Source organism: Stegostoma tigrinum, chromosome 22, assembly GCF_030684315.1.
Source record: "Stegostoma tigrinum isolate sSteTig4 chromosome 22, sSteTig4.hap1, whole genome shotgun sequence".
In the NCBI taxonomy this organism is placed as follows: Eukaryota; Metazoa; Chordata; class Chondrichthyes; order Orectolobiformes; family Stegostomatidae; genus Stegostoma; species Stegostoma tigrinum.
Window position 1 is genome coordinate 49,184,748 of NC_081375.1, and position 15,631 is coordinate 49,200,378.

At 42.2% G+C, this 15,631-nt stretch overlaps 1 protein-coding gene across 3 annotated transcripts in view; it reads left to right on the plus strand.

The window, feature by feature from the left end:
- Positions 1-15,631, plus strand: part of LOC125463524 (uncharacterized) — a 413,194-nt gene that overhangs the window by 291,044 nt on the left and 106,519 nt on the right. For all 3 annotated transcript variants that reach the window (XM_059653821.1, XM_059653820.1, XM_059653822.1), the window contains one exon: positions 873-929. In XM_059653821.1, the coding sequence (XP_059509804.1) occupies positions 873-929 (57 nt within the window). The remainder of the gene's footprint in view (positions 1-872; positions 930-15,631) is intronic.

Below are 15,631 nucleotides of genomic sequence, written 5' to 3' on the forward strand. Positions count from 1 at the left end.
ATATGGGATATTTCAAACATGTGACAAAGTTATATACAGGGAAGCAGATTATTTAGCTTGGACAATGATTTGAAGAACATGAATTTAAAGTTAATAAATCTCAAGAAGACTAGTGTAGTTAGACTGCTTCCCCCAACAGAATGGTGGCTTTGTGATGTCTGGTGGCTTTGTGATGTCAAAAACAGCTAATGTTAAGTCTTTTAAAGATAAACTGAATGAAGATTTGTTCGTGAATAAGATTAAGGGGATGTTCTGTATTTTATAAATTTCCTGTGAAAGTCGATTGTTAGCATTGAATAAAGCATACTTGTAGTGTTAAATAATTGCCTCGGGGTTTATAAGGTTCTTTAGAGAGGGTGGAGGGAAGATCATTTGCAAGTTTCATGTGTGTTTCTCTTGCCATGAAAGATGCATTTTTGCAGTATCTCATTACATCCTTAATTTGATGAGGTACTCTGTAACCAGTTAATTGTTATTTTGAAGTGCAGTTAGTTTTACAGGTGAAGATGACAACCAGTTTGTACATAGCAAGCTCTTAGATAGTAGCTGGAAGAAATATTTTACAGGACATTGAGAGCTCCCTGTTCTTTTTCTTGCTTTGAAAACTTTGTTTATCTGTAAAGGTAGACAAAGACTTGAATTCAAAACATCACCTTAAGTACTAGAATCGTATGTAGCTAAATGTAAATTATGCACTGAATTCTTGGAGTGCCTTTTGAATCCAAAGTGGGAATGCTGTGAACTAAGCCATGCTGACATTTTCTAAATTGAAATTGATCAAATGTGGTCTTTAAGCAAGTTATTTGTTATACATGTAGAATGAATTAAGATGATTGGCATCAACTTTGCTAACGTTCTTCCTTGTTTTTTAGCCGGATCTCCTGAATTTTAAGAAAGGATGGATGGTTAAGCTTGATGAAATGGGTCAGGTAAGAATAATTGTACATTTTCTCTCAATATAACGTATCATTCAACATTGAAAGTTTACTCTAAGACGAGCCGGTTTCAAATCTCAAAGCGTCAAATAAATGAACTTGTGTAAACATGCCCCAGAACTTCCCTGTACAATTTAAAATGCTATCTGTCCAAAATTTGAAGCTACTCCCAAGCCTATTGATTGGGAATTTGTTTTGGAATGTTAATTAACTTGCACTTTAAGCTTTTCCTTTAATTCTTGTTTCTATAAGCGCATTGCATTCCTTTATAATTAATTTATAGGTAAAACAGCTCTTCCAGATGCAAGTGATTTACAGATGAAAAATCTTAAGGAAAATGCTATTAGCTGATTAAATTATCTACAGTTCAGTTGACTTTGAAAATCATGCCATGGCACTTTCCAATTTTAGAAGCTCTCGTTAAGACAGTTCAGATCCATCTACCACTCCCCAACGTTTAAGTTGTCCATGTTAATGTTAATCAGGACATGGACTATTATCAGAGTTTGAGCTGACAAATAGCAGACCATATGACCCAAATGTGGAGCTGCTGTAAAAGTTTGAGGCTGGTAGCAGAGTTCAAAAGCATCTGGTATCGTGACACACTGGTGTAGCATGCTGGAAATTAAGCTCCATTCTTCCTAAGAGTTATCACAAAAGTTAAAGATTGAAAGGTATGCAAAGTTATCCAATTTACCTGCCCTTTAGGCCCCGATAGAAAGAAAGTGTGGATCTGGTTTCTACACAAGAATCACTTCTCATTGCAAGTGATTAGACTCTAGCTACAGGTAAACAGTTATAAACTATTGATGTGTGCTGAAGTTTGACTCCAAAGTAGGAATGCTACGAACTCAGCTGTTAGTACAACAAAAAACTCCAGTCCCATTATAAACTCCCCATACAGGCAAATAGGTTATGGACAGAAGGGAAACACTGGAAAGTTCAGGGGTCTTTGTTCCCAGGTACTGTGATTGGGATTATCTTTATCTCTTCCGCTCACCGGGTTCAGTCATATTTCTCTGCTTGCTTTCTTTGGTTAGTGAGGCACTCAACGTGGTTGATTTAACTTTTATAAAAATCTGACATGTGAGTTAAAATCTACCACATACTGTTGCAGGAAAGAGGAACATTTTTGGGTTTGCGTTGAGTTTTGACTGTAGAGAACAGAGAGACTGTTCCTGAGCTGGGGATAAGCTAAATGCTTCTGTCCATCCGACTTGTTCCCAGCTTCAAGCTGTTTAGTTACATGAGAACCATTCATATGGTGTTGGCAGACAAAAAGATCTCCGTCACTGGTAAGTGTCCTTCATCCATAGACCAACCAATGTCTTGTTACCAACAAGAACTGTGTTAATACACATACTCAGCTGTAAATCATCTGCAATTACTGTTTGCTCAAACAGTTGATTATACAGTGTCTAGCACAGGTGTTATACTACTTGTTCTTCAAAATCGCAGCCACACTTTCAAAGTTGAGTTTATAAAAAGCACTTTCTCATTTCAGTTTGTGAAAACAAAAGAAAAAGAGACAGTCCTGATAAAATGAACAGGTTGTAAATGAAAATTATTACAGGAATAAGTGTAATTATACACTTGGAAAGCAGAATAAAGAGATGTAGTATAAATGAATTAGCATGATTTTAAAGAAGTGTGAGAAAGAGACTTGAGCATTCCAGTTTGATTTGATTTATTGTTGTCACACATACCTAAGTACAATGAAAAGCAGTACAGGCAGATCATAGGGTAACAAGACAGCAAGGTGTACAAGGTTATGGCTGCAAAGAAAGCAGACAAAAACAAGATAAGCATTAGATTTGAAATTGGAGAGGTCCATTGAACAGTCTAATAACAGTGGAGAAAAAGCTGTTCTTGAACCTGTTGGTACATGTGTTGGAGCTTCTGTGTCTTTGGCCTGATGGAGGAGAGTATAACCAGGGTAGGAGTCGTCTTTGGCTGCCTTTCTTTGCACCATGTCATTAAACATTGTATCTCCTTTCTTTATTCTGACTTGTCATTGTTTGATATCCATCTAATAACAGTGCTATCATCGGTGATGATTTATGATTGGCTAAAGAAACCTGGAAGTGAAGGAATGAGAAATTTCTTTACGCTGAGAGTTATGATATGACTGTATTGGCTCAAAAAGTGCTGAAAGCAGGTACCATTCCCTTTAAAATGTAAAATTTACAGGACAATGTTAAAATCAATGTAGAAGGAATTTGTGCTGATGTCATTGTGCACAGGACTTGAAAATCTTAAGCGTCCAGACTAAAATCAGTTTGAGTGATTGGTATATCTGCCACTGCGCTCAATGTCCACTTTTCCAAATTGTCTACCTTGCTTTGACATCAACTCCTAACCAAGTGAATCAGGACTATTAATGTAATATTGACATTATATCACTTCTCAATTATCCTTTTATGTCACATATTCTGGATTGCTAGTATACCACCATCATGACTGCGTGAATAACCTGCAATCAGAGTAGCCCACAAACTAACAACCTCACTATGACAGCTACTGACAAACGTAAAGGATCCCCTACCCAAAACTGGGGTAATATACAAGATACCATGTAAGGACTGAAAAACTACGTAGGCCAAACCGGAAGAAAATTGTCTGTATGGATACATGTACACCTATTAGCCACCAAGAGACATGACCAGTTCTCACATGTCTCACTACACATGGATTTGGGACATGAATTCGACTGGGACAACAGATCGATAATCGCACAAGCCAAGCAGAAACATGCCAGGGAATTCCAACCAGAACTCCGTCAACAAACACATTGAATAAGGCCTTGTGTACAAATTTCTGAGAAACAGGACAGGAAGTAATACAAACCTCCCCAGCAAACCGAGGCATATAAATAACAAACAGGGCAGAACACCAGCACTTCACCAGAGGCGCACTGACAATTTTACCTAGCAGGGTGACACAACGTTCGCAGTCAAACCCACCAGCTTGGCAGACACGTCTAGAACCTCATCCACAACCCAAGCTTCAAATCTTCTTGGAAATATATTTTCAAGTGAAAGCATGCCTTTTGAAGCAGTATGGCAACATAAACAAGCCTCAGACAAAAACAGAAGTTACTGGAAAATCTTAGCAGATCTGGCAACTGAGGAAGGATCACTGAATCTGAAATATTAATTCTCATTTCTCTTCATGGATGCTGCCGGACCTGCAGATCTTTTCCAGCAACTTCAGTTTTTGTCTCAAATTTACAGCAGAATCTGAATCTCTGAAGAAGGGTCCTAACCCGAAATGTCAGCTTTCCTGCTCCTCTGATGCTGCCTGCTGCGTTCCTCCCAGCTCCACACTGTGTACTTGAAGAACATTCACTTGCCACTGCTGACTTGGAGTTGGGATAAGCCTTTATTTGGGAAGATTGACTCGTTTGATCCTGCTGTCAAAGACTGGGCCCAGTATGTGGAAAGTGATATTTTTCTGAGGCAGCTGACATTTCGGCAGATGAAAAGCCAAGAGTGATCCATCTGACTGCTTGCAGACCAACAGCGTTTTCAGTTATAAGGGAGGTGTGGCTTGAGGTGGGAGGAGGGGATAGGTGAGAGGAAGAACAGGTTAGGGAGGCAGGGACTAGCTGGGCTGGTTTTGGGATGCAGTGAGGGAAGGGGAGATTTTGAAGCTTGTGAAGTCCACATTGATACCATTGGGCTGCAGGGTTCCCAAGCGGAATAGGAGTCGCTGTTCCTGCAAACTTATGGCATTGCAGGATGGACATGTCATCTCAGGAATGGGATGGGGAGTTAAAATGGTTCACGACTGGGAGGCGCAGTTGTTTATTGCGAACCGAGCAGCGGAGTTCTGCAAAGCGGTCCCCAAGCCTCTGCTTGGTTTCCCCAGTGTAGAAGTAGCCACAACGGGTACAGTGGATACAGTATACCACGTTGGCAGATGTGCAGATGAACATCTGCTTGATATGGAAAGTCATCTTGGGGCCTGGGATGGGGGTGAGGGAGGATGTGTGAGAGCAAGTGTAGCACTGCCTGCGGTTGCAGGGGGAGGTGCCGGGTGTGGTGGGGCTGGAGGGGAGTCTGGAGCGGACGAGGGAGTCCCGGAGAGAGTGGTCTCTGCGGAAGGCAGACAATGGTGGGGATGGAAAAATGCCTTGGGTGGTGGTGAGCAGATACAGTGGAGGCGAAGGAATTGGGAATAGGGGATGGAATTTTTGCAGGAGGGTCGGTGGGAGGAGGTGTATTCCAGGTAACTGTGGGAGTCGGTGGGCTTGATGGGCCCAAGCTATGCCTGCCTCTTCGTAGGTTACGTGGATCAGTCCCTCTTCCGCACCTACACTGGCCCCCAAACCCCACCTCTTCCTCCGTTACATTGATGACTGTATTGGCACCGCCTCTTGCTCCCAAGAGGAGCTCGAACAGTTCATCCACTTCACCAACACCTTCACCCCAACCTCAAGTTCACCTGGGCCATCTCCAGCACATCCCTCACCTTCCTGGACCTCTCTGTCTCCATCTCAGGCAACCAGCAAGAAACCGATGTCCATTTCAAGCCCACCGACTCCCACAGCTACCTAGAATACACCTCTTCCCACCCACCCTCCTGTGAAAATTCCATCCCCGATTCCCAATTCCTTCGCCTCCACCGCATCTGCTCCCAGGATGAGGTATTCCACTCCCACACATCCCAGATGGCCGCGTTCTTCAAGCACTGCAACTTCTCCCCCGCAGTGGTCGAGAACGCCCTCGACTGTGTCTCCCGCATTTCCCGCACCTCATCCCTCACACCCTGCCCCCACAATAACCGCCAAAAGAGAATCCCCCTCGTCCTCACATACCGCCCCACCAACCTCCGGATACAACGCATCATCCTCCGACACTTCCGCCATCTACAATCCGACCCCACCACCCAAGACATTTTTCCATTCCCACCCTTGTCTGCCTTCCAGAGAGACCACTCTCTCCGGGACTCCCTTGTCCGCTCCACACTCCCCTCCAACCCCGCCACGTCCGGCACCTTCCCCTGCAACCACAGGAAGTGCTACACTTGCCCCCACAAAACCTCCCTCACCCCCACCCCAGGCCCCAAGATGACTTTCCATATTAAGCAGATGGTCACCTGTACATCTGCCTATTTGGTATACTGCATCCACTGTACCCGTTGTGGCTACCTCTACATTGGGGAAACCAAGCGGAGGCTTGGGGACTGCTTTGCAGAACTCCCCTGCTCGGTTCGCAATAAACAACTGCACCTCCCAGTCGTGAACCATTTTAACTCCCCCTCCCATTCCTTAGACGACGTCCATCCTGGGCCTCCTGCAATGCAATGATGATGCCACCCGAAGGTTGCAGGAACAGCAACTCCTATTCCGCTTGGGAACCCTGCAGCCCAATGGTATCAATGTGGACTTCACAAGCTTCAAAATCTCCCCTTCCCCCACTGCATCCCAAAACCAGCCCAGCTCGTCCACGCCTCCCTAACTTGTTCTTCCTCTCACCTATCCCCTCCTCCCACCTCAAGCCACACCTCCATTTCCTACCTACTAACCTCATTCCGCCTCTTTGACCAGTCCATCCTCCCCGGACTGAACTATCCCCTTCCTCCCTCCCCACTTATACTCTCCTCTCCACCTATATTCTCCTCTATCCATCCTTGGTCCGCCTCCCCCCCTCTCCCTGTTTATTTCAGAACCCTCTCCCCATCCCCCTCTCTGATGAAGGGTCTAGGCCCGAAACGTCAGCTTTTGTGCTCCTAAGATGCTGCTTGACCTGCTGTGTTCATCCAGCTTCACACTTTGTTATTTCCAATAGAATGTTGTTCTGCTCTGTACAAGTCCCACTTATATAAAACAAAATGAAACAGAAGTAGAATTTAGTCTCTCAAATACAGCCAGGTTATGTTTCTTCCAGATTGCTCTGCATCTTGTCCATCAATTCTTTTTGATGGGATTTCTTCTTGTCAGGAATATTTACTAGTTGTGCTTGTGGGTATCTTTGTTCTTCAGATGGTGCTTTTGCTCGGACTTAGAGAAGTGTGTGAGCCAACGATTCTCCCTTGAGAACTGATGGCTGCTAAGTCTGGCAGATGGCAGTTAGCTGTTCTGTCTTTGCCCAACAACCCCTTCTTTTATGTCCTTGATGACACATCAATAAGATTGATCCTATGTCCTCAAAATCATCAAATTTAAATTTAATTGGTTTTTGATTTCCTAGTGCCTGGTTCACGTTGGCTAAATTTAAAAATTGTTGCTTGGTCTGATAATTGTGTGGCCTTTGGATACAAATGTTTCAATTCGGGTGCTTTCTAAGTTGCTGCTCACAGGTATCCATTTTAAATCTCTAAGCTTTGAAAAGACACACGATCTTTTAAAAGGACTATGCAATACTTTCCCCTCCTAGCATTTTACAAATGCCAAATTCTAACTTTCTGCCTCCAAATCCACAAGCACTTCTGTCCAACTTTGCAACAGATTAATGACATGACCATGCAGAAACACCTACTACCAGAAGTCCAACTGGACATCAAACAGGTGCTACAACTGGCTTTGACAATAGAAAATGTGGCAAGTCAAGCATATGGGCTACAAGGCACCCCAATGGAAGCCGACTCCCTCGGCTGTCTTTCTGAGCTTGGGAACATCACTCGAGTGTAGGTAATCGCGGAGCTTCACTCAGGGCATATCCTGAGCAGTGGGATCATAGGCAGCCCTCAACAAAGCCGAACCTTGGCCCAGCAGCTAAAACGTTCTTTAGATCTGGACTGGCAACCCATTTTAGTTTCTGCCTGTTTGCTGTTTGAAACAGCAATGGAGAGTGCATGCCTGGAAAGCATGTCTGCATGTGGGTTGGAACAATTAAATTGCTTAGTGACATCCAAATGGGAAATGATTTAAAATTGATGTTAGGTTAAATGGTCACCCAGTTCCCGTGAAGGTTGATACCAGCACAGATGTATCTGTGGTTACAGAATCTGTCTTTAACAAGATTTGCTCAGGTCTCCAGCCAGACTGAGAACCTGGGAACAATTTCAGATTAAGGATACGACATCGGTTCTGGTCTCCTATAAGAAGCAATTTCTGCAGTTACCAGTGAGGATAGTAAGAATCTCGGACCTAAGCCTATTGGGATGGAATTGGTTGGAAAAGATTCACCTAGATTGGCTCCGCATTTTTTTTGATTAGAAAATGGCTGCCTCTGTGAAGTCCTACCGTAGTACTCTGGGGCATTTCAGGAAGGGCTTGGGACTATTAAAGGAGCCAAAGCCACTTATTGACTGGGAAGCAATTCCAAGATTTTGCAAAGCCTGCCTGTTGCCATATGCCCTGTGGGCAAAAGTAAAGATGGAAATTGGGAGGCTGGAGAGTGAAGGAAACATCAAACCACTTCAGTTTTCAGAACGGGCAGCAGCAGTTGTACCAATTTATGAAGCTCGACGGCTTGGGGATTTTAAGCAAACTGTAAACCGCTTCTCACAGCTGGATAAATACCTGATTCCTCGCATAGAGGACTTGGACACAAAATTGGCGGGTGGGTTGATGGGGGCTATTCTTTGAAGCTGAACACGAGCCACGCCTATCTGCGATCGCAACTGGTTGAGGAGTCCCAGAAGTATGCTACAGTTAGTCCCCATAAGGACTTATATCAGTGTACAAGACTGCCATTTAGGGTACTATCACACTGCCCTTATCCTGGGGACCATGCAGAACACTTTGAGGGCTACCCCAGGTTGCCATTTATCTGGTTAAGGTACTAATAACAGGGAAGACCGATCAAGAGCAGTTGGAAGACTTGGACATAGCGCTTAAATATTTCTCACAGGTGGGTGCACACCTTAGGGAAAATGCGTGTTCCAGGCACCCAAAGTGACCTCATTGGGTAACAGCTGGTAAAGCTGGGTTCTATCCATTGGAAGATAGTGAGAGCAATCAAAGGAGCCCCTGGCTTCTAAGTCTGTACCAGAGCTTAGGTCTTCCTTGGGTCAGTGAATTAATGGAAAATTCATATGTAACCTGGCCTCCACCTTGGCACCCTTACACCTGCTATTGAAGAACGGTCAGCCTTGGAAATGGTCACATAGCTGAGAAGTAGCCTTCAGGGAAGTGAGAAAACAGCTGTTGTCATTTAAGATGCTGGCCCACTACAATCCAAAATGAGCGGTAGCGCTGACATGCGATGCCTCTCTGTATGGGTTTTGGTAGTGTTGACTCACCAGTGGCCCACTGGAGAGGAATGTCCAATAGTGTATGCTTCCTGAATGGTGATTGCAAATATGCCGAAGTAGAAAAAGCAGGGTTTGGCAGTCGTCATTTGTGAGGAAGTTCCACCAGTACCTTTACGGGCAGGAATTTGTTGTTGTAACAGATCACGAACCCCTGCTAGTGCTACTGAAGGAAGATAGGGTGGTGCAGCCCATAACTCCTGTAGAGTTAAGCGTTGGGAACTTACACTCAGTGCATACAAGTTAGAACACAGTCCAGGAAGCCAAGTGGCTAAAGCAGATGCCTTGAGCCACATCCTGCTGGCAGATACTCCATTGGTGATGCCTCCTCTGGAAGAGTCTGTTTTGGTTTTAAACTTTCTGGATACCCTTTTCTAATCACTGCCAAAAGTATCCGACTGTGGATACAAAAAAGATTTTGTCCTAATGAAACTAAAGCATCTGGTAATAAGGGCCATCACAACCAGGGCTGAAACTATTTTGGATCCAGTGAGACCAGATTGCTGTAGAGGGCGGCATATTACTGCAGGGAGTAAGGGTGGTTGTCCCGAGCAAAGACCGCAGCCGGATACTGGCTGAACTCTTCTAGGTGTCATCTAGTGATTTCCAAATAAAGATGCTGGCAAGAAACTAAGTCTGGTGGCTAGGATTGGATACTGACATAGCTGCATTGGTGGGGCAGTGCCCAGAGTGCCAGCAGGGACAAAAATTGCTGCCCGTGGTGGCTCCACATTCATGGCCGGGTAAATACCGGACTCAGTTGATTGTTGGCTGGGCTGGTCCGTTCCTGGGCTTGATGGTCCTGGCCTGTGTAGATGCCCATTCAAAGTATTTGGATGTGCAGAAAGGTCATTTGGCAAACTCCGATGATGATTGAGAAGCTGCAAGCATGGTTTGCAATGTGCAGTCTCCTGGAAGTACTGGTCACAGACAGTAGTATGTCATTTACCAGTAGGGAATTTGAATATTTCCCAAAGTCAAATGGCATTCGGTGCATAAGGACAGCTCCATACTATCCATCATCCAATTGTCGAGTGGAAAGAGCGATGCAAACAAAGGCAGGCTTAAAGAAGCAGCCCACAGCGTCACTTGATACCAAACTGTCATGGTTCCTATACAATTATAGGACCACCCAGCATGCAGCAACGCTGCTGGAGAGAAGACTCCGAACCAGGTTAAACCTGATATCCCCAGACGTGAAGAGGAGGGTGAAATGACAGCAGGAACACCAGTGCTGGCCACATGCCTCCTGTAAGTGAGAGAGACGGTTAAATTCAAGGGATGAAGTTTGGTGCTGGAACCAAGGAAATGGTTTTATGTAGGTGCAAAGCAAGGTTGATGTGAGGTCAGATTCAATGACTTACAAAGTACAGGTGGGTGATACGGTTATGAACAAACGTGGATCAACTGAAAGCTGTCAACTTCCAAACCGGGCAGAAGCAAAACATACCTGGCCCCTTAGAACAGCTAGAAGGCCTGTCGAAAGCCATAGGTTTTCCCCCTGTGTCCAGTGGTGAGCAAACTTCAGAGTCTGGGATGGATGCAGCCTCGATACCATTACTGCTGGAAGGAGAAGAATAAACTCTCCTGAGACGCTCTGGATGCAAGAGACAGGCTATGGTCCATGTCACAGTCTGTGTCAAGGAAACTGGTCCTCGGGACAAAACGTTGCAAAGAAACCCTGCAAGAAAAAGACCAGGCCTACTCCCCTGGACTTGGGAAGGATGTAGTGACTAGAAGTAGTTGGATCTTGTTGACTACAAGACCCTTGATAGGGGTTGTTAATCTGGGCCAATTAGGAAAATCTGGCTGATCAATATAACCGGGAGATTTAAAATCTCCTCAGTTCAGGTGACTAACTCCGACCTGGCTGGCCATGGCCATTATACTCAGCACAAGTAAATAAAGGGTGACTTGATGACAGGATGCTAGCCTTTATATAATTATTTCAGTGTTAATAAATCGTTCCAATTGGTGGGCATCAGAGCCTGTCTTGATGTAAGTACAGGACATGGAGTTGCAGTCAGAAGCTGTAGCCCTGAAGTGAAGCAATACAGCACTTTCTATACAGTTAAGAGCTCTGGAGTTTCAAGAGGAATGTTGAGAGCAACCTTTTCTGAATTTACAGTATCAACTGAGTAATTAATGACCATTGGATTAAGCTTCAAACAACAACATTCCAATAGGCAATATCAGTACTTTGAAATGTAGCTTGGTCCCACTTGTGAAGACTGTCCAATAGTACAACAGTCAAATGACCACCTGTCATATGGAGATTTAATTATTGGCAGCTTCCTGGCTGTGTAAATGCATCACTGTCTTGTCTATAAATAACAAATGTATTGTGGATTTGAAAGGAGTAAGTGAAAGTTTGTGTGATAGCTTAGTGAAGTTATACAGCTGTGTCCAATGTTTTCATATGCCTGGGCACCAAAGTGCCATGGTGGTTGATCATCTAGCTTTGTGATCATTTTTAATGCAAATAAGAGGAGACTTTAAGACATTGATTCTTGTGTGTCTTGTAAATCTCCAACATTTTCAAAAATGTTTGCTGATTTTATTTCTGATATCACTGATAGCTTTCATCACTAGCTACAATGAAAGAACTAGCATTTAAGCTTTTTTTAATGCCAAAACTTAAAAGATGCTGTAGTGTTTGGATATTTTTGATATTATTGGCCATGAAAGGGATGAAAGTCTGAGCAGTTTATTCTTCAGTTTGTTGTTTATTGCGAGGATGTCAGTGGTAGCATAATAAAGGGCTCCAGATGCCTTTCATTTTGAGAAATTTGATAGCAGGTTTTCTGTGACTGCACCTGATGATAATCGGCTGTGGTTGAATATCAAGCTATAAAATTATTAGAGAACAGATTTTGTTTTAGTTGTGACCTTATTCTGAACGTAATTCTAATTTTTGGGACCTAACGTACATTTTTTGTTATCACAGATCAAAATGGTGGAAAATCAAATCATTGACTGAGCCTTTTAGAAATAGGTTAACTTTGATATAATTACAAGGCTTTAGTTTAATGCCTATCCAAATATGACACTTGTCATATAACAAATAAACAAGACCATTTTTCATTCACTAGTTAAGAAAATGTTACTAATTAGTAACACAAATTACATAGGAATAATGTTTAAGGTTGGTGATGGGCTTGGTGGGTGAAGAGATGGGCATGACATGACAGTTGCAATGTGTATTCTGAGCTGGACAAATATTCTAGGCATCCAGTAATGCGATTGACTGGATCTCATTTCCAGTAACTTGTTTCCAATTTGAATTGATTGAGCTGTTAAGGGAAACGTGTGCAGTAGAAAGCTGCAATGTGAAAACATCATGCCACCTGGGAGCCTGTGACTAGAGAGACTCCTTGTGGGCCCTGGAGAAGCACTTCTGACTCTCAAGGCAGTCTGAAATAAAACTTTTTTAAAATTTATATACCCTGAACTTTTTGTTGCCCACAAACATACTGACAACATTTTTGGCATGACAGAGAAGTCTATTTTTAGCCCTCCAGCTAAAATCGCAATATCATTGAGATTCGATCTGCATATTTAAATAGGATCCCACTGCTTTCCTATAAAGTGCAGTTTGAGATCCCTACCTAGAGTGGGGGAACGAAATCAGTGTCATTAAGTGGTTAGCTGCATCTTGTCAGTGAGTTAATATTACATAACAAAAAAAAGTTAATAATGACAACTGTAAAATGCTGTGGAACTGACGTGAACGAACAAATTTCAGTTTGAATTGAATCGTCTCTTTTCCATTATTTATGCTTGAGGATTGTTTAGATATCCTGTTTTTAATTATTGCTTGTGAGCCACCTGCATCACCCCTTCAGAATTTGAAATTTCAACTTTACTTCCTCTTGATTCCAACTGTTCATCTGGAAGTGCACATAAGTTTCTGGAAAATGACCTCTCTATTTGCTGAAAACTGGCATTAAGGCCTTTTCCTTCAGCCCAGACTGTGAAGGTGACATTGGTTCATATATAATGAGAAGACCACGCAAAGATTGCCAAATAACTAACCTGTCATCTTCACTAGCAGCCTCTGCCATTTTCAGTGCTTGAGCTATTAAGTATCTCAGGCCGATTTTGTTTTGCTTTAAGCTGTCATAATTTATAAAAGCCCACAGGGCTCCAACAGAATCTGAGAGAGTTTGTTCATTTACCAAGAATGTTGAGAGCAGCCATTTCCAACTCCTTAAATAATGTTAGGAAAGAATGATCATTAGAAATACTACTATTCTGTTTTCTTTATCCTATTGATGCAGCCTTCACACATTTCTGCTTCCTAATGTTATTTGTACGATGGAAGATATTCAGGTTGTGTACATAATGGAGTGCTGTTGGGTGAAACATCAATAAGAGCCGCCAGAGGGGTGAGGCAGGGTGATCCCCTCTCAGCACTGCTATTCATTATGGCGTTGGATGAGATGATCGCTCTTGCTAATCGACGTATAGGGTACTGGTTTGCAAATGAAAAGGTGGACGTGGAATTATAGATCCTGTTGACTAGAGAGAATGAAGACTTAAAGGAAATTGATATTAAAAGGAAGGTTGTACTTGAGAACTTACTGGCGCTGGAAATCAATAAGGCTGCAGAACTGGACGATCTACATTGTAGAGCTTTGAAGGAGGTAGCTAGAGAGATCATCGATGCTTTTGTCATTACTTTACAAAGTTCCATAAATTTTGCAATATTTCCTACAGATGAGAAGCTAGCAAATGTGACTTCATTATTTAAGAATGGAGCAAGAGAACTTGGAACAGCAGACCTGTCAACCTTGCATCGGTAGTAGGGAAAGTGCTAGAATCTGTTACAAACGTTGTGATAAAGCACCTGAATCATAATTATCTGATCAGGCATAATCGGCATAGATTTGTGACTGGGAAATAGTGTTGACAAATTTATAGGAGTTATTTTTTGAGGACATTACTAACAAAATTGATGTAAAGTTGCCATAATCAAAGTGGACCATAGGATTGCCCTGTTATGAGAGAGATCAGTGACTAGTAGTGCCTTAGCCTGAGGGTCACCATGCTTCAGATATGATGAGAGATTGTGAAGTAGATTACCCTGTGATAACCTTAATTGGTGCAGGAATTGAAACCACACTGTTTGCATCATTCTGCACTCTGTTTGATCAGCCTTGATTGTATTAAGTGGTGAAGTGGCTTTGACAGATTAGCTTTTGTTCTTCCTATTTAGACATGAGCAGTTTCATTATTGATCTCAATAATTTGTGGATTTTTACCTGAAGATATTAATTTGTGCCAGTTTATTTTTAAATTTGAATCTCAGCAGCATCAGTCAGTTATGAAAGAGCCAGCATGTGTTTTTTGCAAACATCTGTATTTTAAAAATTGTAAACTTTCAGTGACTATAACTTAATTTTAATTTCATATCTGTCACCTAAAGTTATTTTAACTTCATTTTATCCCCTTATTTTCAACTTGCCTTGAAGACATTTTCTTCCTGGTGGTGTTTTTCCTGTAGATGCTTGAGTAGCCCGTAGGTTTCGTGCACAACATCAGCCAAATGCCAATGTTTTCATCTATAGGCTGAGAGCATTTCATTGCAGTGCACCTTAGCTATGCTTTGCCAGATACAAACTTTCTACCAAAGGATTTTGTATTGCATTCTAAAACAAGATACATGAAAGCTTCCGTTCAGTTGTAAGCTGGTAACTTGGATGACTCTGAAAATTTGAATATTAAGCCATCAGCCAAATACGGTTTTTATACTACTTTTAAGTGATCTTTTCACTAAATTTATGGGGTAGGTGAATTATTGATAGCTGCCGGTTTGTGTCAGAAAAGCTCTATATTCTCCTTCAAAAAAAATTTAGATTTTTGAGAACATCTGTTGTTTTGTGCTTGATGTGGACCCTTTAATACGTCATTGATTAGAAATGTTCTGTAGTACAAAAGAATGATTGAAGGTCAAAAGCCAGTTATTCTTCACATTAACCTGTCAGCACAACAATGCACTTAAATTAACAATCTGTACGTAGTGCTATTTATGTTGTACTACATAGTGCATTTGTGTTATGTTACAGTCCTAATCAATTATTAGTTTATAGAAATTGTGGTTGATATGCTATGGAAACACGATGTTTCCTTTGTCAACCCCTTTTGTTTAAAGCCATACATCACTATGGTGCATAATGCAAATTTGGCAGCATTGTGTGACCAAATTGCAGTACGATAAACTCTTATCAAGCAACATCTTTATGCTGATGACAAGCAGATGGAAAAAAGGCCAGTTAATTCCTCTAACATATATATTATTCAAAACATCAAATAGTTAGCAAGGTACTGTAATGTCAAGCAACTCCTTTTGAGGTTTTTGTTTATTTATTTATTTCTGAAACATTCTAAGTTATTTGTTACCCATTGAAGTCAAGGTATCCTGCACATAAATCTGTTTCCCACTTGAGGTCAAAGTCTTACTTTTATTCATGAATACGTGAATATTCTTTCCAACT